Below are 20,681 nucleotides of genomic sequence, written 5' to 3'. Positions count from 1 at the left end.
CTGCCATAGTGATCTCATTAGTTCACCTGCACTCTGCGCTCCACCTGCAGAGAGCTCACCAGCCCCTGGGATTCGCTGCCTTCTGCATTCTCCTGTCCTCTCCTGTCCTCCCGTGGCCCAGGACATGCACCTTAAGTTTTCCATGTGGTCCAATTGAAGGGTGGCTAGGTTATAACATCCTCAGGGCTCCCCACCCCCCAAAAAATCACATAAAATTTCTTTTCTTTCATTTTTCTTCCACTCTTTTATGTCATTATTCTGGGTCAGAAAACCAAGGGTAAGGGGCAGAAGAATTATGACCCTGGATCTTGAGAACCTACTCAGAAAATTCTCATACCATTCTGCCACTTTTCTTCAAAGCCCACCTTACTTTAGAGGGCATCTTGGGGCCTTGGTGGATGCTTCAATTTTAGCATTCAATAAGGTTTACAAATGTGAAAACTGAAACTCAAGGAGGTTAAGAGACTTGGCCAGCACAGTGGAGGATGTGGTAAAGCTGAGCCAGATTCCTCACAATTCTGGAATTGTGTCCTTTTCATAACACCAGGAGCCTCTGCTGTGTTATAAACATTGTCTATTTTTTAAAAGGCCTCAAGTCACTGAATGGATGGTAGCAGGATGCCAGGGGGCTCAGCCACACCTCGAGAACCTTAGCAGACTGCAGTTACTTAAGGAGCTTAAAATAGAACTTGGATCATTAGACACATGTGATTAGCTTCTCAGTAGGTATTTATAGACTCTGTTGTATGAGAAACTGAAGTGGGAGCATACAGGGACATCTCACATGAAGGAACAAGCAGAGTCCTGTGGATAGAGATGCTCGACTTATGATGGGGTTACATCCTGCAAACCCATCCTAAGTTGAGAGTATGGGAAGTTGAAAATGTTTTTACCACACCTATCAGACACCCTAGCTTAGCTTAGCCCTCCTTAAACTCACATGAGCCGACAACTGGGAACAATCGTTGAACACAAAGCCTATTTGATAATAAAGTATTGAATAACTCATGTCTACACACAGATAGGCATTTTGCAGACTTGATGAGATACAAAAATGTCAAACGTGCACAATATCCCAAAACGCTGGCAACACAGTCCCTGAAAAATATCCGTTTTATATCCTCATGATCAGGTGGCTGACTGGGAGCCTCAGCTCACTGCTCCTGCCCAGTATCACCAGAGAGTAGCCACCACATACCATCAGCCTGGGAAAAGATTGAAATTCAAAATTCGAAGTAGGGTTTCCCCTGAAGATGCATTGCTTTTGCTTCATAAAAAGTTAAGCCATTGGGGGCTGGGGTTGTGGCTCAGAGGTAGAGCCTTGCCTAGCATGTGTGAGGCACTGGGTTTGACTCTCAGCATCACATATAAATATATGAATAAAATAAAGGTCCATCAACATCTAAAAAAATTAAATAGTTAAGCCATTATAAGTCAGGGACTGGGTATAATCTAAAAAGGTACACATTTGAAAAGAGTGTAAAATGTACGTTAGAATCCTACTATTTGGGGAGACAGGTGGACTTTTAATTCAGAGATCAAGTTTCCAGAGGTTGGTAGAGGAAGGTTTCTTGAAGAAGGGAACCAGGGTCCTGTAGTTAGCTGTCAAGGGGAGGAGGGTCTGAGCAGTGCAGGCTCAGGCAGGGCAGCAAGGGCGTGAGAAGGGTCATCTTGGGAGCCCAGTTCAAAGAGCTGAAATATCCAGCTCGAGTGTTTGGACTACACACTCCATCCAGGGTCAGTGTTTTCTTTTTCCTGATTATGGGGGGAGGTATTATTATTATTATTATTATTATTATTATTATTGATCATCAGAACAAAACACAGCCTCTCAAAAGCCTTCCCTGATTTTGCACTTCCTCTTTGCTCCTGTAGCTTTACACATCTCCATCTAGAGCACTAATATTTCATCATAACTGGGGACATTTGTTTATCTTGCTGACCACACTCTGAGTACTTTAGGATCAGGGTTTGTCTATTGATTCTTTGAACTTAATGTCTACATAGAGTGTGCAGCCGATGCTTAATATGTGATTATTAATAATAGCCATCATCTGTGTGCAAGGCACCGGACTCAGGATTTTCTAAGCTGTGCATCCTTCGTGCCAAAGAGCCGGCTAAGAACGGGGGCTCGTTAGAATTCACTAAGACTCCCTCAATGATTTCCTCATGTGCAGAAAATTTTTATATAAGTAAATGCATTATTTTCACAACTATTTTATAAGTCAGTAAGAGAAGCTCAGAGATGAGTAACTTTCCCAAGTCACACAGCTAATAAGCAAAAGAGCAGAGGTTTGGACCCAAGTAGCCTCCCTCACAGAGTCCATCCCACCTTGAACTTTAGGGTGTGTAGAACACATCCCATGTGGGAAGGCTTGAAGGCAGACTGATGAGGCCATGAGTCCCCATCCTGCTGTGAGGATGCAGGGCAGTCAGAACCCCCATGGCAGTGACACAGAAAGAAGAAAGGCACAGTGGCGCATACCTGTAATCCCAGTGACTCAGGAGGCTAAGGCAGGAGGATCATGAGTTCAAACCCAGCCTCAGCAACATAGCGAGGCCCTAAGCCACTCAGTAAGACCCTGTCTCTAACAAAATATAAAAATGGGTGGGAATATGGCTCGGTGGTTAAGCACCATGGGCTCAATCCTTGGTACAAAAAGAAAAAAAGAAAGGCAAAATTTCTCCTTTCCTCCTCTCCATTCTGTCACCACCAACCTGGCCGGCCTGCCACAGTCCATCCTCCTTCACTTTTCTGATCGACTCCCTGGTCCTTCCTACTCCTTGCCCATTCTTGGAGTTTTCCCTGCTTCTACTCATGTAGATACAATAGAAATGCTCCCAGCTTGGACTCTCTAGAATGACCCTTTCCACTTTCTAGCTTACCTGTCAGAGGTCATGCCTCTGGAAAGCACTTTAAGATCAAGACTCACTCCCATTTGTAGCATCACAGTGCAGGATTTGATACTTGATCTGGGGGATGGATGGATGATGGATGGATGGATGGGTGGGTGGATGGATGGATGGATGGATTGATTCACACCTGGACAGAATAATGCATGAGTGAGTAAATGAAGAAACAAAAATTGGACAAATTATAAATGCCAAGTATATTCCAACCATTTGCAAGTTATAAATAAAGCCAATGTGAAAGTAGATTCATGAGGCCAAGCCAATCCGCCCACCCTGAGTAGCCCCTGGGAACAAAGTGCTCTAAGGCTATGTGGTCTTGCTACCTTGGCAGAATGCTCTTTATCCAATTGACTAGTCTTCGCAGGTTCCCTAGGCAGCACAGGGACACTAAATCCAGCAAAGCCTGGGAGCCTCCCCCTCATCATACCACTTTGCCTGTATTGAATGAATGAATGAATGAGCTGTATAGAAAAGAAATTCTGTTTTTTTAATATAAGTGTAGGAGACTCATTTTTTCATTAAAGATTTAAAATATATTCATATCTTTCCTTTCTCTTGCCCTGTCTGTCTCCCTCTCCCCTCACATACACACTGATTTTGTCCAAGGAAGCTTCGAATGACCAAAAAGCTGCTCTATAGACCATTCCAAGAAAGAAAGCCACTTAGCACATCAAGGAGAGTCAGAGTGAATATATTCCAGGATAACTCCTATGTCGGGGCAGGCAAGATGCCCAAGTCTCAGACGGCCAGAAAGTAAAGCTGTGAGGTAGTTGAGAAGATGCATTCCATTTGGTAGGATTGCTCCCCACCTATAAACATGGCCCGGGAACCTCAACCTGGATTACTTCATGAGTAGATTCCAAGAACAGTATCAAGGAAGGAAGACTAGTAAACCAGGAGTCACCGAGGGCCCACACATGTGCATCAATAATCATGAGTGGCAACATCAGAGCAGGACAGACAGTTGGGCACCAAGGGCAGAAACCAGAGCTGGGTTAGGAAGTGCTGTCAGGAACTTTGCCCAAGGGAGCTCATTTTTCTGTCTCTTTCAGGAGCAGTGGTGTCCAAAAGACCTCCTTTCCCTATTGTAAAAGGATTCCCCCAAATATAAGTCCTCTGAGCCCTATCATTTAGCTTCTAACCTTCTACTTAGACAAGAGCAAAGGTGTTCTTAACTCCAGATTCCTGACCACTTTCCTCTTGGGCTCCTTCCCCTGATTCCCGCCCCCCCCCCAAATCTCCCCTTTATAAGCTGAAAGTCTTCCAGATTCAAAAGAGAATTTAGTATTAACTGAGCTCCAAACCCCTCCTTTCAGTCTTTCCTGGTGGCTAGAAGGCAAGGGCCAGAAATCCAGAGGGCAGGACCCAAAGACCGGGGCCTATTAGGAGGTGCCTTTAAACTCAGCTTCCATGTGGTAAGGCTGGACTTGGACCCTGAATGGCCAGGGCTCTCATGGGAACAAGTTCTGGGCCAATAACCAGTGTGGAATGGATGGATGGAAGTAGCCAGGTGAGGAGGCACCCCTGCCCTGATTCTCCAGCCTTTGCCATCATCATCTCCCCCTCCCGGGGTACATGAGTCAGTGTTGGCCCTACAGGGAGCTTTGTAGGGCCCTGCTAATCCCAGGCATCTGGCTCCCAGGTGAGAGATCTGTTTTAGTTATTTCTTAGGCCTTATTTCCCAAATCCTTCTCATCCCCCATTTCCTATCCCACCTGCTTTCCCTAACTGAATAACTCCACTGTTGTCATGGAGACAATGGTATCAGCATCTCTGCTTCTTTGTAGATCCTTCCAAAATCCTGAACTACTTCTACCTCCCTTGTATTCCTGGCGCGGGAGTCCTGTCTTAAAAACAGACGGTGTGGTATTGGGAATGTCTGCTTTGCCCACTGGGTTTTCTACCCTCTTTGTATTTTTACATTACCTAAGTTTTGCCTTCATCCCTAGGAGACCAGGTTTAATATGATATTTTCCAGCCAAGGATGCCAAGTTTGAGCAGATGTGCAGCATTGGATTATGTCAGGAATAAGGACAATAGATTGAGGGGCTGCCTCAGTCCTCATCTACAGGGCAGTCCTAATTCTCCCCATTTGATAGGTAAGCAATCTCAGCCCCAAAAGGCCAGGTGAACCTCCCAAGGTCACCTGAGCAGCAGCGTAAAGCCTGGGGGCAAGGGTCTCCTGCAACTTTTCTGTGCCAACACTGCCACCTTCAGTGGGGTCTGCACCTGGAAATTGAGCATGATAGCCACCAGGATTGAGCACCACCAACTGTGTGCAAGGTTCTTTGGGAATAGTTTTCACGTGCATCTCAAAATGACCTTGCAAAACTGACATCCTTATCATCATTCTCCTTTTGCAGAGGAGGAAACTGAGACTCTAGGAGGTCATATAACTGATGAGCACAGGAACTGCATTAGAAACTGAGGATGGTCTCCTTCAAAGTCCACAATATGGCCTCTACCTGAAAACTGTTCAGAAGTCAGGAGACAGAGACAGGCCAGACCCAAGGCAAACCACAGCAGGGTTCAGGGCCTTCTGGCATCTGAAATAAGACAGGCCCCTCCCCAGTGCTATCCAAAGGCTGAATTGCATTGTTTGAAGCCAGAAGCTTCTTGCACCATTGTCCTCTCTTCTTTGACTCCAGTAGGACCTCTGCTGGGTTTTTTATGAATGAGGAGGGGAAAAAAAATCTTTTAAAACTTCAACCAACTTTGGACTCCTCTCTCTGAGTGATAGATAGCTTTAATTACTCTGAATTACTCAGCCACTCTACTTTTCTCCCCCAAGTCATTAAAAATAGATTTGCTCTTTGAACTCCACTCCACCCTCGGGTCTCCAGATAGTCCAGAGCACCGAGGACACAGCCTTGGGGTCAGCTTCTGGTCAGCATGTCACTTTAGCTGCAGTCACAGACTCTGGAGGCACCAGCAGCTTGGCTGGGAGCACGTGCCTCCTTCTTGATGACCACATTCCTACCACTGTCACAGCTTAGAGGATGGACCAGGGCCTGGGTTAGTGTTCACTTTATGGGGGCTGAGAGGGACCTGGATACATCACTCTTAGTTTTTTAAAGAAATGGATTCAACCCTGGGAACGAACAATAATAGTTCTTCGCGTTAATTACTGGGAAGCTGATTGGTAGCAACGAGCTCAGCTGAAAGTGTGGTGCTCTGCCCTCTGGGATGCCCTGACACATGAAGAACAGGTGGTGGTGGCTCTGTTTGGATGATAAGGACTTGGAGGCTTGAAGCGGTAGATAGAAGTGCCCAGAGCCACACAGCTCAAAATAGACAAGTCCAGGCTGGGAAGCCCTGCTTCCTGCTTCCTGCACCCTGCAAGCTTTGTGATCCAAGGGCTCAGACAGTCCACAGGAGGCTGGGATAGAAAACAGGGCACTTGCTCACAGCCTCTTCTACCACTAGAAGAGTGGCCCTAGTCAGCTTCGAGAACAGCCCGGCAGGGACTCTCCCACCCTACCCACCTCTCTCCCTCTTTACCCTTTGGTATGGACTCTGTTGCTCTCTACCTTCTGATTCACTGGATGAATCATTGTTAGAAAACAGAGGAGAGCAAATGAGCTAAGAGACATGCAGTGGTCTGGTAGCTGAACATAATTGCATTGCCCAACAGCTAGCCCGGGCACTGATGTCTAGCAGCCAGCCCTGGGGCAGCCCCAGGAGAGAGAACCCATTTCCCCTTTAGTCCTCACCTCTGTCTCAACCCCATTGCCTCAATGTGCAAGTCAGAAAGACCTGGACTCAAACTCTGCTTCTGCCACCTGCAAGGCATGTGACCTCAAGCTAGTTACTTAACCTGAAACTTCATTTTCTGTTAGGTAAAGAGGGACTAAGAGTACTTCCCTGCAAGGTGGGCATAAGGATTAAATGAGATAATGTATGTCAAGTGCCTGGCATGCGGTAGACACTGGATAAGCAGCAGTTATGATTACTATTGTTCTCGCTGCTTTGTTCCATTCCACAAGCTCCATCAACTGCCAGGCTCAGAGCATCCAGCAGCCTGTCAGATATCAGCAGGAGTCCTCAGTGCCCTTGCTTCCCCCAAGTCCCTGGGGAGCATATTCAGGAAGGGGACATGCCCTCACCCATGCTTCCACACCTTCCTCAAGCTCTCCCAGCAGGGGAGATTTCCATTAAGGTACTTCCATTCAGGCATTCATCCCATCAGCTCTTTCCTCCCAGGACAGGAGAGAGGTGTGGGTGCTTTTTCATGGAGTCTTGCTGAGCCCAGGTGAATGTAGTATGAGTTATGTCAGGAGCTGGGGGAAGCAGGGCCATATCCCAGAGAGTCCCCTTTGGTTTCTATGCCTGAGAGAATCAGGTCAGGAATTGGGGCTTGGCTAGGCGTCCCCAACCACTGGCCCCCATTTTCCTCCCTGCGGGGACTCTGAACCTTGGCCACCATCAGGTATAAAGAGAAGGATAGAACTTTAAGCTCCCAGGCAGAACCTCTTCCTGCCTCTCCATGCCCAGTACATATATTGGTTTCAAGGTTGATAGGACTCAGGGGGAGCCTGCAAAGAAGAGAAAGCACCACCCATCCATTCCATCAGCTCATAGCTGCGGGGCACCCTGAGCTGCCCACAGCAGAGACTTATCTTCCCCTAGGTTGCTTCTAGCCACTTCAGCCCTGCTCTGATCTTACCCCAGATCTGGAGCAGCCTCTCTCTCCTGGAACTGACCCCAGAGCCAACTCCTCCCTTATCATCCTGCAATAACAGCCCCGAAAGCATGTCCAAGAGGAGTAAAGACTCCATCTTGGGAAATGGAGGATTCTCCTCCAGTTGGCCACTGGCCACTTGCTGTGAGACTGGAGTTAAGACAGCCTTTGGGGACCTTAATTTCCTGATGGATCAAATGGTAATCATAATACATAACAATACCTGTCCTTTCTTCCTCCCTGGGGAGCTGTGAAGATCAAATGATATAATATGTATGAAAGCATTTTGAAAATGCTAAAACCCTCTGCCAGTATTTCTGTGATTGTGCTATTGATCTCAGCCCATACAGCAGCCCTGGTGGGGCCTCTGTTCCATCTGCCATCAGCAGGGTATATCAATGAGTGTCAGATCATTTCTTGAAAAAGGGTTTGGATTGGGGAAAAGAGAAGAAAATGGGCCTGAAATCCCGCAAACTTGAAGGAGAGAAGAGAGAGGCTGGTAGGGAGGAACCAGCAAGAAAATCACAAAGGAAGGAAAGAGACCCAGGGAGACAGTCCCAACAGCTTCAGCTGCTGAATACTTTGCCCTGAGCCCTGGGGACCAGGAGGCTGATGATGAGGCCAACTGTATGCTCCATCCAGGCTGTCGGTGCCACCTCCCACCCCACCACCTGGCTCCAGGCCACTGAGAAGGCCTCTGTTCCTTTCCTTGTGTCAGGAGCAGGGCACACATGCAGGGACAGGTGGACCATCTGGCAGGGGAGAGCAGATTCCAGAGAAGCAGGGGATTAAATGCTCAGTGTCGGAAGGACCACGCTGCCTGGAAAACAGCTTTCCCTACTCCTTCCCTGTCGCTCTGTCTCTGGTTTGCATAGTTGCAAAGAATCCCGCAGGCTTCTCTGAACACTGAGTGCTCCTGCCTGAGCCCCCTGAGGCCAGCTGCCACTCTCTGTCCTCTGACCCATGACTGTGTCTTGATTTTACCTCCATTATGGCATCTGTCCCACTGTAATGAGATTATCTAATTCCTTGGATTTCTTCTCAACTGAATGGTGGGCTCTGGGAGGGCAGAGAATGTAACCCCCGTGCCTAACAGAGGGTAACTAACACAATGTAAGTGCTCAGTAATGTCTAAGGACTCAATGCGACCCAGTCCAAAATCCATCGTCAGAATTCTGTGGGATTTTCTTTCAATCAGGCATTTCTCTGGAAGATCTTCCAGGGGCTCAGAACCATGGAGCTCCTTCCAAGTGTCCAACCAGGGTGGCAGAGATGCCCTGTCCCCAAGCTCATCTGGCCCAGGGCTTTTGTTCTTCTTCTACCTGAAAAATGATTCCTTTGCCTCTGGTGGCCATAACTGTCCAGAACCTCTGTCTACAACAATAAGGATGACAGCAACTATCAGGGCCTCAGAGCCCCTCCTGGATTCACTCTTTGTGTTCCAAACCCTAAGGATACACCATGTCTGTCAAGATCTTCAGGAACAAGGCTGGTTCCAGCCATTTCCCTTAGTGACTTGTCCCCGTGGCCAATCATAATCTCATGTCCCCAGTCCAACAGTACTGGGCTGCCCAGTGTGTTGCACAGGGAGAGTGGGAGTGGGAGTGGGGACCACCCCCCACGCTCTGCACACCTTGCTGCACCCTTCCCACAGGGATCTCCAGTCCCAATGAATCAGGCCAAGAAGACACAGGGAAGTGACGCTGGGCCCTGGGGCCAAAGGAGTCAAGAGCACAGTATGAGTCACCTTTAATTAAGAGTATTTCTTAAGTAAATGACTTAATAGGACAGTTATATTCATTAGAGGCGTAATTACAAGACAAGATCAAGCAGAAAAGAATTTGGAGTGCGAGGGTGGAATCCAGTTCGAGGCAGCCCCACACAGCACTATGGGTCCTGGGGTGACAGCAGTAGAGGAGGCGGGCACAGAGCGTCCTCCCCCCTGTGTGGCTCTCATCAGCCCGCTTCTGGTCAACTCAGGGTGGAGGGGGGGACGGGGAGCCTCAAGCATAATTAAAATGCAATAATCATAAATGAACACTAATTAAAGTCTCAGGGGAGTGTCCCATTAACCAGGAATCAGCCCTGACAAAGCCAAGCCTGACTGCTTGCCGCCCGGTGCAGGCGACACTGTCAGAAGAAAGCGCTCTGGCCTCCTGGAGCTTCCCAAGACAGCGCCACCCCTGATCGGCCACCGTGAGGCTGCCCCTGACCCCAGAGGCTTGAACTTGATCTTTTGAGGATGTCAGAGCCTCAGAGTTAGCAAAATCAATTTCTCCCTGGGTATCAGTGGTCCCCAAGAGTTCTGTCACTTTCCTACACACACACACACACCCCAGCCCCCTACCTCAAGTCACTCTATTCTCAGCCAGAGCCTCAAGGCAGATTTGATTCTGTTTTTTTCTGGGCCCAAGACCTGTCATTTAAAAAAGACTTCCCCAAGGAGCTGAGGTCATCTATTAACAGTCTTCTCAAACTTTAAGCACATCTGCAAATCTGCTGGGAAAAGATGTTTAAAGCCATTTCCTGGACCCAGCCCAGCAATTCTGATTAATAGAGCCCTGGATTTCCTTGTCTAATAAGCTCACAGGTGATGGCAGCTGGGCTGGTTCAAGGACCATACATGGAGAATCTTTGCTCCTTGATAGCCATAGGCCGCCTGTCTATGGAGGATATTCTTTTGGCCAAGGAGTGACAGGCTGGAGCACTCAAGAGACATCACACATTCCCACTCTGTGTCTTCCCCATCCTTCCCAAGTGAACCTAAGCCTGCCCTTCCAGTTTCACACCCATGGCTCCCTGGCCTCACACAAAGTGTCTGAAGAAACTCTGCTCTCCTATGTTGGCTTATGGGCTTGTTCCTCCTAGAATCTGCATAAACCGTAGAACTAAATAGTTTTCATTGTGTAACCAGACACATGTGAGGCCTCTCATGAAGGCTTCCTGGGATCTCTGCCTTTGAGGCAGCACTGTAGGAGAGAAATAAATCACCAGCCACAAACATGAACTAACTACACGTGTAGTTTTTGCTTTTCTGGCAACTAAATTTCAAAAAGTAGGAGAAGCAGATTTTTTTTAACCCAATATATAGAAAATGTTATCTTTCAATATGCCAATAACAAAGTATGGATGTGATATTTTATTCATTTTCTTTTCCATATGAAATCTTCAGAACCCAATATATGTTGTGTACTTACAGCTTACCTCAATTAGGACTTGCTACCTTCAAATGCTCAATGGTGCTAGTAGCTCTCATACTAGATAGCTCAGATACCAATGTATTCTTTTTTCTTTACTCTGAATTCCCTCAGCCCTCTTTCAATGCCCCTCTTGGAACACACATCACTTTCTTGTTTTTATTGCTAGTCTGTTTGCAACTTGAAGGTGATGGCTGTGTTTTAATGCTGCTATTTTTTTTTATTCTCCTGAAGTGCCTAGTACTGGCCTGTATGGAGGACATGATCAATGAGCATTGGTTGATGAATGAACATAGAAACACATGAATATAGGGACAGAGAAAGACCCATGGGAACATCTGACTTTGAGGGTCTCCTCCCAGTCACTGTGACATTTCTTTTCTCTGGTTTATGCATGGCTATTAGATCTTAGAGGAGAGAATAATTCAAGTTTTAGGACCCTCCCCCTGATATGTTTCCTGTTTCACTTAACTCTTCAACTCAGTGCATTAAAAAAAATCCCACCAGGAGGGCCCAGGAAACAGGAAAAATAGTTGTGCTGTTGGTTTCATGTTTGGAGAAGAACAGGGTTTCACTATCTCCGTGGCACTTGGCGTGAAAGTGGGCTTTGTTGCTGGAGACACTGCTCCTATTCAGGGCCCCCTTTCCCAGCTGCTGAGAGCCGGGCTGTGTTTTGACAGACAGGCCGAATGCAATGCAGACAGTTGTTTTAATTTCCAGCCAGATGCAGACATCACTCACAAGGAGCCCGAAACCCAAGAAAGGGAGCTGGGCACTGGACTGCTGCTCTCAGGCCCTGCAGAGTAGGTTGGAGGGGGCAAGCGGAAGCCCACCAAGCAGCTAGGGTCCCAACTAACCTGAGGGGCTGTGAGCCATCAGTTCCAGGAAAGCCACCTTAGAAGGTCTCCCGTAGGCACCTGTCAGGAAGGTACTTCAAGTAGGCATCACAGGCCATGAGTCAGGGGTCAAAGGTTGCTCTTTAAAGCCCTGTGAAATCAGCCAGGGGTGGGATGACTGGATGTTATCTTTCTACTTTCAAGTTATACAGGTCAGAAATCACAAATAGTCTCAGAGAGGAATTGGGTAAACTGTGGGAAATAGAATCCTGGAATGTCAAAATTGGAAGGGACAGATGCACCCTTCCTCTGAAGGCAAATATCCCCCGAACTGCTCGTGCTCCCCGGGAATAGGTGTTCACCTGGGCAGCAGGTCGTTGGCAGTACTGGCAGGCTCCAACTTTCTTCTGTTGAGCTTTCCTGAAACTTTTTATTCATGGATCCTACTGCAGCCACACTGCAGCCCTTCACACACTGGAAAATAGCCTTCAAGGCTACTTTGAGACTCCTCTTCTGTGGAGTGGGCTAACCAAAAATCCTAGGTCCATCCAGGTCCCAGAGGGACCTCATCTGTGCCCTACCTCAGATGACCTCTGGGAAGGATCTTAAGTTGAGCAGTACCCCATGAAGACAAGCTGCTCATAACTCCCCAGTCTGACACTATGTGGATTTGGGTAGCCCATGATCAAATTAGCAATGTTAGTTCTCATCCTGGCAGGGCATATTGGACTTAGAGGCAACTCAAGCTCTCAGGTGTATATCATGCAGGAAGTGTTCAAACCAGCTATCCCCAGTCTACACTTAGAGTATCCTTTTTAAAAGTCAGTTTTGGCCAATCATGACACTCATTTACAGAAAAGCCTTGTGTTGTGGAAATGTTAAGTGTTAGGATATGCTAAAGACAGGTAGGGCACAACAGAGTAATGGCAGGCTGGTCTCTGCCCACCCAGTGGACACTCTCCATTCAGTTACACTGAACTTGTCTATGCCTCCTTTGCTCATTATGATCCCTCTGCTGAGAATGGACTTCCAAGTCCCTGCATCTGGCTCATTCTTATACTTCAAGACTCACCCTTCCACCCCTGGTCTCTTCCTCCTGACAGGTTGTCCTCAGTGACCCTACTCTAAGCTCCCAAGGTCCCCTGCAATCAAACCAATCCTGTATTACAAACACTCGGCACAATGTGAAGCAATTCTCATTTGGTAATTACCAAGTCCCCCTGACTGTGGAGCTCCATGAGGGCAGAATCTGCATGTAGTTTGCTGTGGTTTCTTTATTGCTTAGCACCAGAGTGGACATCTGAGAAACCTTAGCTGAATGAATAGTGTTGGGGTCCATCCTGAACCTCCCAGGAGGAGGATGCTGTGAAATTATCTTCATCATAGCCTTCATCCTGCTGCCAGAAGCTGGACCACAGTTTATTTTCACCTGAGCTTACATATCCAGTTGGTGGGGGACCTCTATGCCCTAGCAAATGAGAACCCATTGTCAGTCCAACAAATGTTTTTGCAGCCCAACAGCCTTCTGCCCCAGCCAGCAACAGAAACCTAGGACACATCAAATGGAAGACTTCAGTCCCCTGACCCATTGCCTGACCTTTACACACATGTTAAGCAGGTGGGAGAGAGTGATGTCCAAACAGGTCCAGCTCACATCCCTACAGGGCCCCACCAGAAAGCCAGGAGGAGTTTTCCAGGGCTGTCCTTTCTGGGGGCAGGGACTTGATCTGCAAATCCCCACTTTCCAGGCAAGACAGAATCAGACAAGCAGCTCTTCTCTGTGGAGGTTCCCATTTAGCCAGACTTTTGAAAGGATGGGAGATTTACTAGGGAAACTGAATGCAGCCATCAGAGAATGGGATAATTGGATCCAGGTGGTATGTTTGGTTGGCTGTAAAGAGCCTGTGCCATACTATGAATATTATTTGATGGGAAAAGTTTCTCCTTCTCTCCCTTTTAAAATGTGTTCTGTGCAGGCAGGATGTCTCAGCCCAAGCCCAGCTGAAAGCTCTTCAGAGATGAGTTTGTGCCACTCAATAGCCTTTCAGCAGAGTTAACCATTTTTAGCACTTGCCCGTGGTTTGCCCAGCTCTAGGGAGGACGTCGGAGGCTGGCAGCAATAGGTTGGGGAGTTTTCTTTTACCTCTAGCAAAGTCAAGAAATCTTGGGACTGCCACGCATTCTGCTTAGCCCTACCTGACCTAGCCAGAAAAGACATGAAAACATCAAGGTCACTGATTTGCCACCAGTGTCACCTTCTTATGAGACATATTAGGGCAGAGTGCCTGGAAATAGGTGAGTCTGAACACACATTCTCAAATTGTCACAACCTGACCTCCCTGTGCTCCCTTTCCTCTCCCCACCAGGTCACCAGGGTCCCTGTGGAGTCATGTGAACAGTACACAACTTGTGGGGAGTGCCTGAGCTCCGGGGACCCTCACTGTGGCTGGTGCACTCTGCACAACATGTAAGTTGGGAATGTTCTGGAAGGGGAGCTGGCATGCAGAAGATAGGGGGGTTTCCTAGAATGATGGTATGGGACAGCAATTTGCAGAAAGGAGGAATTTCCCTCTTATGAGGAGTAATTCTAAAGGTGATGCAGAGGTGGGAGGCAGGGAGAGGGGACTTCTATCTGTGTGTAGTGCATTTGCCTCTCTGTCTTGCCTTCTCGGCCATGCTGGAGTGATGTGGTGGTATCCTTGTATCATTAGGGAAGTTGTGGAAGAATCTCCAGGCCTTAGGGCTTGCAGGACATGCCAAAGATGCCGCACTGGAGTTGGGACGTTTACTCTCCAGCTAGTTGCCATGTGACCCTGGATGGGTCCTCTGACAACTCTAGGCCTCCATTTCCCTGTTGCTAAATAGGAAAAAATGCCTGTTTCACAGGTGAATTGTTACAACTAAATGAAATAATAAGTGCTTTGGAAATAAGGAAGCCCAGGAGAGGCTGCACAAATCAAAATAACTATTATGGTCGCTTTACCCTTGGGAGGACCCTTCTGGCCTCGTTATTTCATGATTCCAAGAAGTCCGCATCTCACTCCAACTGGCCTCTTATCCCTATTCAGATACATCCCCGCCATTGAATACCAGCTCAATAGAAATGCAAAATCACACTTAAACTTCCTAATTCGAAGAGCCCCAGAGGGAGAGAAAAGGGTGAAAACCCGAAAGGCGGGAGCTGGCTAGGAATTCTGTTGCCCAATGGAGCTGGAAACTCCATGGCTCAGGGCCAGCCAGGGAAGCATCTCCATGAAATGTGCTGGGTTTGGGGTGGAGGCGGAGGCAGAGGGCCAGAGTTCAGGGTCCTGGACAATAGCTCTTGGCTTGCAGCCTCTGCAGCAGGTGTTGGGAGAGCTGGGAGGGAGGGAGAGAGGCTGGCGCTTCACAGATGCAAAATCTGGACTGGATTTGTTTCCATGAACACTGGGTTCCCTACTTGGGTTTTGGAGGGACAAGATGCCACAGAAAGTTTTGCAAAAATGCTCTTAGCAAAACCCAGACAGCGAGTCTCCAGGTAGATCAGACATATGGTAAAAATGCCGAGGCCACCCAATCTGCACCCCAGGACTGGCAAAGGGAGTAAATTTGGGCTCCCTTCAGCAGGGTCTCTCTTGAAGAGAATGTCTTTCTCTGATGAACCTAACAAAGCTGGGTGCAGTGGCACATGTCTGTAATTCCAGTTACTTGAGAGGCTAAGGCAGGAGGATTACAAGTTCAAGGCCAGCCTGGGCAGCTTAATGAGACCCTGCTACAAAATGAACTCCCAGTTAGAGTACTTGCCTAGCCATGTGCGAGGCCCAGGTTTTAATCCCCAGTGCTGTAGAAATATGGGAGGGAGGGAGGGAGGGAGGGAGGGAGGAAGGAAGGAAGGAAGGAAGGAAGGAAGGAAGGAAGGAAGGAAGGAAGGAGACAGTAGTACAGTCTACCTGCAGCTCTGGGCTACATGCCCCGTGGCTCTGCAGTGGCCATGACCAGCTGTATCTCCAACTCCTTGCCCCTTCCCAACCTGCCTCTGACACTTCTCACATGTAGAACACCATGCAGAATCATAGATCAGCGATGCTCATTTAGTCAACAGCAAGCACATCTGCCTTCCCCAACTTGTACCACCACCCATGGTTGGGTCAACAATGCCCAAGTCTTCCAGCTGCCCCATGTCACGCCATTATCCTCCTGGTACATGTCAGTTGTGTCTCCTTGAATGACTGAGCCTCATCAGGACAGTTTCCTCTGCTCCCTGAACTTCTTACCTGTTCTCAGAGAATCCTACTTACCAGTCACCCGGTATTCCACCTGCCAAGAACACGTCGAGAACAGAAGTTTCTCCAGGCCTGGTCATTCTCTTGTTTACAGACCCTTCTGCAATACTCTCTTGCCTGCCCAGACGATGAAAAGACAGGACCCCACCTCCCGGGCTCACAGGCCGGCTTCTTTAATGGAGCCAGAGGGCTGAGGGAGATTGCTAAAGAGCCTCTGGGCCCAGGGGGATTGGAAACCCTCCTGTCTCTTCTGTATGCCTTGCTCTTGCAAGTGTGTTATTGTCTCCCAGGCTATTTATCTCTGTTAGGGCTGTTGCCATAAATAGTATGATAAAAAAGAGCCATTTCAGTGAGTCAATGAGATAAAGGCTCCAGTCAAGAGCTCACTTTAGAGCTATCTTAAGGATTCACTTAAACCTCAATAATTCTTTTCTTTGACAGCATTCATATTTAGATCCATTATGTGCCTGGAAAGGAAGAGGGGGAGGAGCTTGGGGGGATTGGGGGTGGGACTCACAGCTTGATCGAATCTTGTCGTGTCCCTGAGCTATTTGGTTTGGAGCAACACCAAGCCCTGGAGTGTGTCCCCATGGGACACAGCAGGTGGCAGTCTGAAGCTCCTGCTTGTGGGCATCACTGCGTCCACCTGCTACTGTGGGCAGAGGAGCCTCGGGCCCAAGATGAAGATGTCCAGAGAAATAGCCACACAAGCTTTCTGACAGAGGCAACCCTGGCCACAGCTCCTTTCTGCCTCTCTGTCTCGAGGCATTATTTCACGACACAAACATTTATTTAAAATATACCCTGTGACAGGTAGAACATCTCAATGAATAAAACATGACCTCTCCATTTAAAGAGCCATCAATCCACACACAGGATCATATGCACATTGTCCCACACAGCTTAGGCCCAGTCTCATTTTCTAAATTCTTCTGGAGGTGAATAATGATATTAATCATCATCATCAATAATATTGGTATTACAAGCGCTGACCCTGGCATGGCTCCTAAGTGTCAGGCTATATTCTAAGCATTATCTTCTTGATTCTTCCACCAGCCCTGTGAGGTAGGGTAGTATTGCCACTCTTACCCTTTTACAGTTGAGGAAACTTAGAACAGAGTGAATCAGTCACTTGCCCAAGGAGCCACAGCTATAGGGTAATAGGTCTGGGGTTAGGACCCACATCTTGGCTCCATAGTTCAAGTTCTTAGCCCATTGCTCTGCTACTTCTTAAGTTCCCCCAAACTTCCCTCCCTCCCTCAACTGAGCATTCCTATGGTCCTGGTAAGGGATTATATATATATATATATATATATATATATATATATATATATATATATATACAAACTGCATCCCTTGTATTGAGAATTAATGCTCCTTCCCCTTAGTCTGTCCTTAGCTGCATGCCATAAATACTATCTGGAAGTCACTAAAGTCCTCTGAAGTACAGTGAAAGACACCAGCAGCAGACAAGCCACGGGCCTCTGGGCAGCAAACCCCTCTCACCAGGGGACAATGGCATCAAACACACGGGTCCCAGAGGCCTGACCTCTTGTGAATCTGTGTCTGTGTCAGGTGCTCCCGCAGGGACAAGTGCCAGCGGGCCTGGGAACCAAATCGATTTGCTGCCAGCATCAGCCAGTGCATGAGCCTCGCAGTACATCCGAGCAGCATCTCCGTGTCTGAGCACAGCCGGCTGGTAGGTATCTTAGCAGGGAGGCAGAGGGAGGAAGTGGGGCGGGGGGGGGGGGGGCACGCATCTTTGTGGGTGGGCTCCTTTAAGGCTTGCACAAGTATCTGAACATCGATCCCACTTGAAATGTCTGAGGAAACTTTTCAGAAAACCTAGGGGTAACTCTTATTGTAAAGGGTCATCCTCCCTGAAAATTCATTGCCCATTGATCTCTTTTGTAAATCTAAATTTTGTGTGTAGTAGCAAACGTCTGTGACAATACCAATCCAATACCAAACGGCACATTCTTTAGTGTGGGCTGTGTTGACAATATTTCACTCTCTCAAGAAATCTGCAAGTTGCCTTTGTGTTGAGGGGTGTGAGGGTGGTGATAAGACAGAGACCAAGACTCAATTTGAAGTCAGTGTGTGCTTAAAGAGAGTATTCAAAAGAATAGAATAGCCCTGAACCACCTGTCAAGTTACAACCCAAAATAGTTCATGTCCTCAAGCCTTGACTGCTTTTTCATCCTGCAGATCTTTATGAGCATTCACGAATGTTGATTAGTTAATGAGCCTTCCAAGATTTGGATTCATTCATCCCTACCAGGAGGTGTAGGCTCCAAGGGAGCTAAGAGAACCAGCAGAGGGGTTTGTACCTAAGTCTCTTGCCCCCATGGAAATGAAACTGGGGCAGAGATTCACTGGCCCGCAGACACATGGCAAGGCCAAGGGACAGCCATAGTGACTAGAGAAGCGGCTGCCAGGTGTTAGTAGGAAGACCAAGGGAAGCTGGCCTGTCCTGTGGCCCTCAACTTGAAGACAGCCCCACAGGGGTACTTTCACCATAAACCCCGGGACACTCCTCATCACCAGAGGGAGCCAGTTACATTTCTTACCTATTCAGCATGGTGAGCACATATATTGTCGCTGAGCACAAACTCATCGAAAAGTGCCCTGAACTGAGAGCAGCATTTTCTCATTTTCTCTTAAGAAATTCTTCTGAACATCTATGATATTTTTTACCACTAAAAGGAGGGTCCTCAAACTTGACAAGGCTGGAAACCACTGGCTAAATGATTGGAACCCCTAGGTCCCAGACACCATGAAGCTGTTGGTGGGCCCCCCTTCTGTGGTCCTCTGAGCTCCTTGTGAACTTCCTGCCCCACTCCAGGACCTACCAGAGAGCAGAGGGCTGGGAAGGAACATAGGAGCAGAAACTCTAGGAATCCCACAGCCTGATAAGCAGCCATTGAATGAGTAAGAGCCAGGTTGAAGAGCGGCTGTCACCTGCCAGCTAGTGCACTCCTAGCAGACCACGGGACTGGCCATACCTACTCTACCAGGGGCCCAGATTAAGGCCTTGTAGATGAAGACTTCAGCTCAGGACACACTTCCAAGTTCCCATGGAGTCTTGTAATTAATTTCCATGTCAAATCCTGGGATGGTTTTTGGTGCCTTTACCTCTAATGGCCCTAAACCCCTGTGTTTTCTGATGCTCAATAAGATTGAAAAATCAATTAATAATAATATTAATAAAGATCCTACACACCAATGAGCAATTCATTTCTGTAATTGTTCTGTGACAGACCTGGAAGGTCACCTAGACCAGCGCCCTTCTTTAAGAGATGAGGTAAGGGGAGATGGGTGAGCAATAGGTCCCTGCAGGGCTGAGCTTGCAGCCGGTCTTCTGAGCTCTTTGTTCCTCCCACAGCTCAGCCTCGTTGTGAGTGATGCTCCTGATCTCTCCACTGGTATCGCCTGTGCCTTTGGGAACCTGACGGAGGTAGAGGGGCAGGTGTCCGGGAGCCAGGTCATCTGTGTCTCCCCTGGGCCCAAAGATGTCCCTGTCATCCCTGTGGATCAAGGTAAGAAGTGTCTGTTGGGAGAGCCACATGTGGGGGGCTGTTCTACCATGGCAGAGATGAGGGTCACAAGTCTTGGTCTGACTGAGTCTTCAAATACCAGATACTAATATTGGCTTATTCAACTTGTTTGAATTTGAAAGCAAACTGTCATGCCCCCAAGCAAAATTCAGGAAGATGTAAAATGCTTGCTCCCACATGGATTAAGTCTGTGCACAGTCTGCAGACTGCCTGTCCCTTTTGGGAATGGAGGTGGCTTCAGTCAATGGTTTTTAGTGGGTTATCTCTATAGAACGGGGGGCTTGAGGGGTTCTGGCCTAATATTTCTAAAATGATTTCAGTAACCTAACATGCTTAACCAAGGCAAGGGGCTCTGTGAACTCTGCTATTCCCCTCTGGGTCTGGGTCTGAGGAATGGACTGGTAACTAGCCAAAGGGATTCTCTTGGGAGAAGGTACAGGCAGGTTCCATCTACCATCTGCGCTCTCAGAGAGCCCTGGGATGGCTGAACAATTTGCCCTCTCCCTCAGGCTGTCCATCAGGTCCCCAGGTTTTCACTACACCCCATTCTTTTCTTTTTTCCCTAGACTGGTTTGGGCTGGAGCTACAGCTGAGGTCCAAGGAGACGGGGAAGATATTTGTCAGCACCGAGTTCAAGTTTTACAACTGCAGCGCCCACCAACTGTAAGCACTTCTCAGGAGGAGTCTTGCCTTTGGTCTAGATGTGGGTATGGGGTTTCCCTTCCTTGGTTCTAAGCTCCTGTAGGACAGGAATTGTATAGTAGTCACTTCACAGCATCCCTCGGGGGTCTGGAACATGGCTTGGACAGAGGATGCTGTCTGGTCACACTCCACCATCCCTGATCTCAATCAGAGTTCCTTGGCCCCCATCCCAGCATACTCTCCCCCATATCACCCTCAAGTTACTATGGTAAGAAGAGAGCCTTGACCCAAGAACCTTAAGAAAAGGTCCTTTCTTGAAGCCAACTGCATTGGTTTCCTAAGTAGAGATTGACAGTGAGTGGAGTTTGGACATGTCCCCCAAAAGCAAATGAAGAGGGACTCAGAGCAAGGGTACTCAGCTGTGCACTCAGGCACCCACAAAGGAGGTCAGGGCAAGGGGGAAGTAGCCTCTCTCAGCACACAGAGGAAGGAGCTGGACTAGGTAGGAACAGTGGAGGCTTTAAGCCCACCATGTCCCAAACTCATCCTTTAACTTAAAAAAAAAAAAAAAGGCGGGGAAGCCAGACAGAGCA

At 48.0% G+C, this 20,681-nt stretch overlaps 1 protein-coding gene across 1 annotated transcript in view; it reads left to right on the top strand.

Annotated features, from left to right (window-relative positions):
* Plxna2 (plexin A2) overlaps positions 1 to 20,681 on the top strand; it is a 208,252-nt gene that overhangs the window by 117,622 nt on the left and 69,949 nt on the right. The window contains exons 5-8 of the mRNA XM_046452125.1: positions 13,994 to 14,094; positions 17,465 to 17,588; positions 19,275 to 19,428; positions 20,013 to 20,109. Of these exons, the coding sequence (XP_046308081.1) occupies positions 13,994 to 14,094; positions 17,465 to 17,588; positions 19,275 to 19,428; positions 20,013 to 20,109 (476 nt within the window). The remainder of the gene's footprint in view (positions 1 to 13,993; positions 14,095 to 17,464; positions 17,589 to 19,274; positions 19,429 to 20,012; positions 20,110 to 20,681) is intronic.

The sequence above is a fragment of the Marmota monax genome, unplaced genomic scaffold (assembly GCF_021218885.2).
Source record: "Marmota monax isolate L192 unplaced genomic scaffold, Marmota_monax_Labrador192_F-V1.1 WCK01_AAM20220418_F8-fsc00105, whole genome shotgun sequence".
NCBI classification, from domain to species: domain Eukaryota; kingdom Metazoa; phylum Chordata; class Mammalia; order Rodentia; family Sciuridae; genus Marmota; species Marmota monax.
Note: the sequence above shows the minus strand (reverse complement) of the source record. Positions and strands in the feature narration are given on the sequence as shown.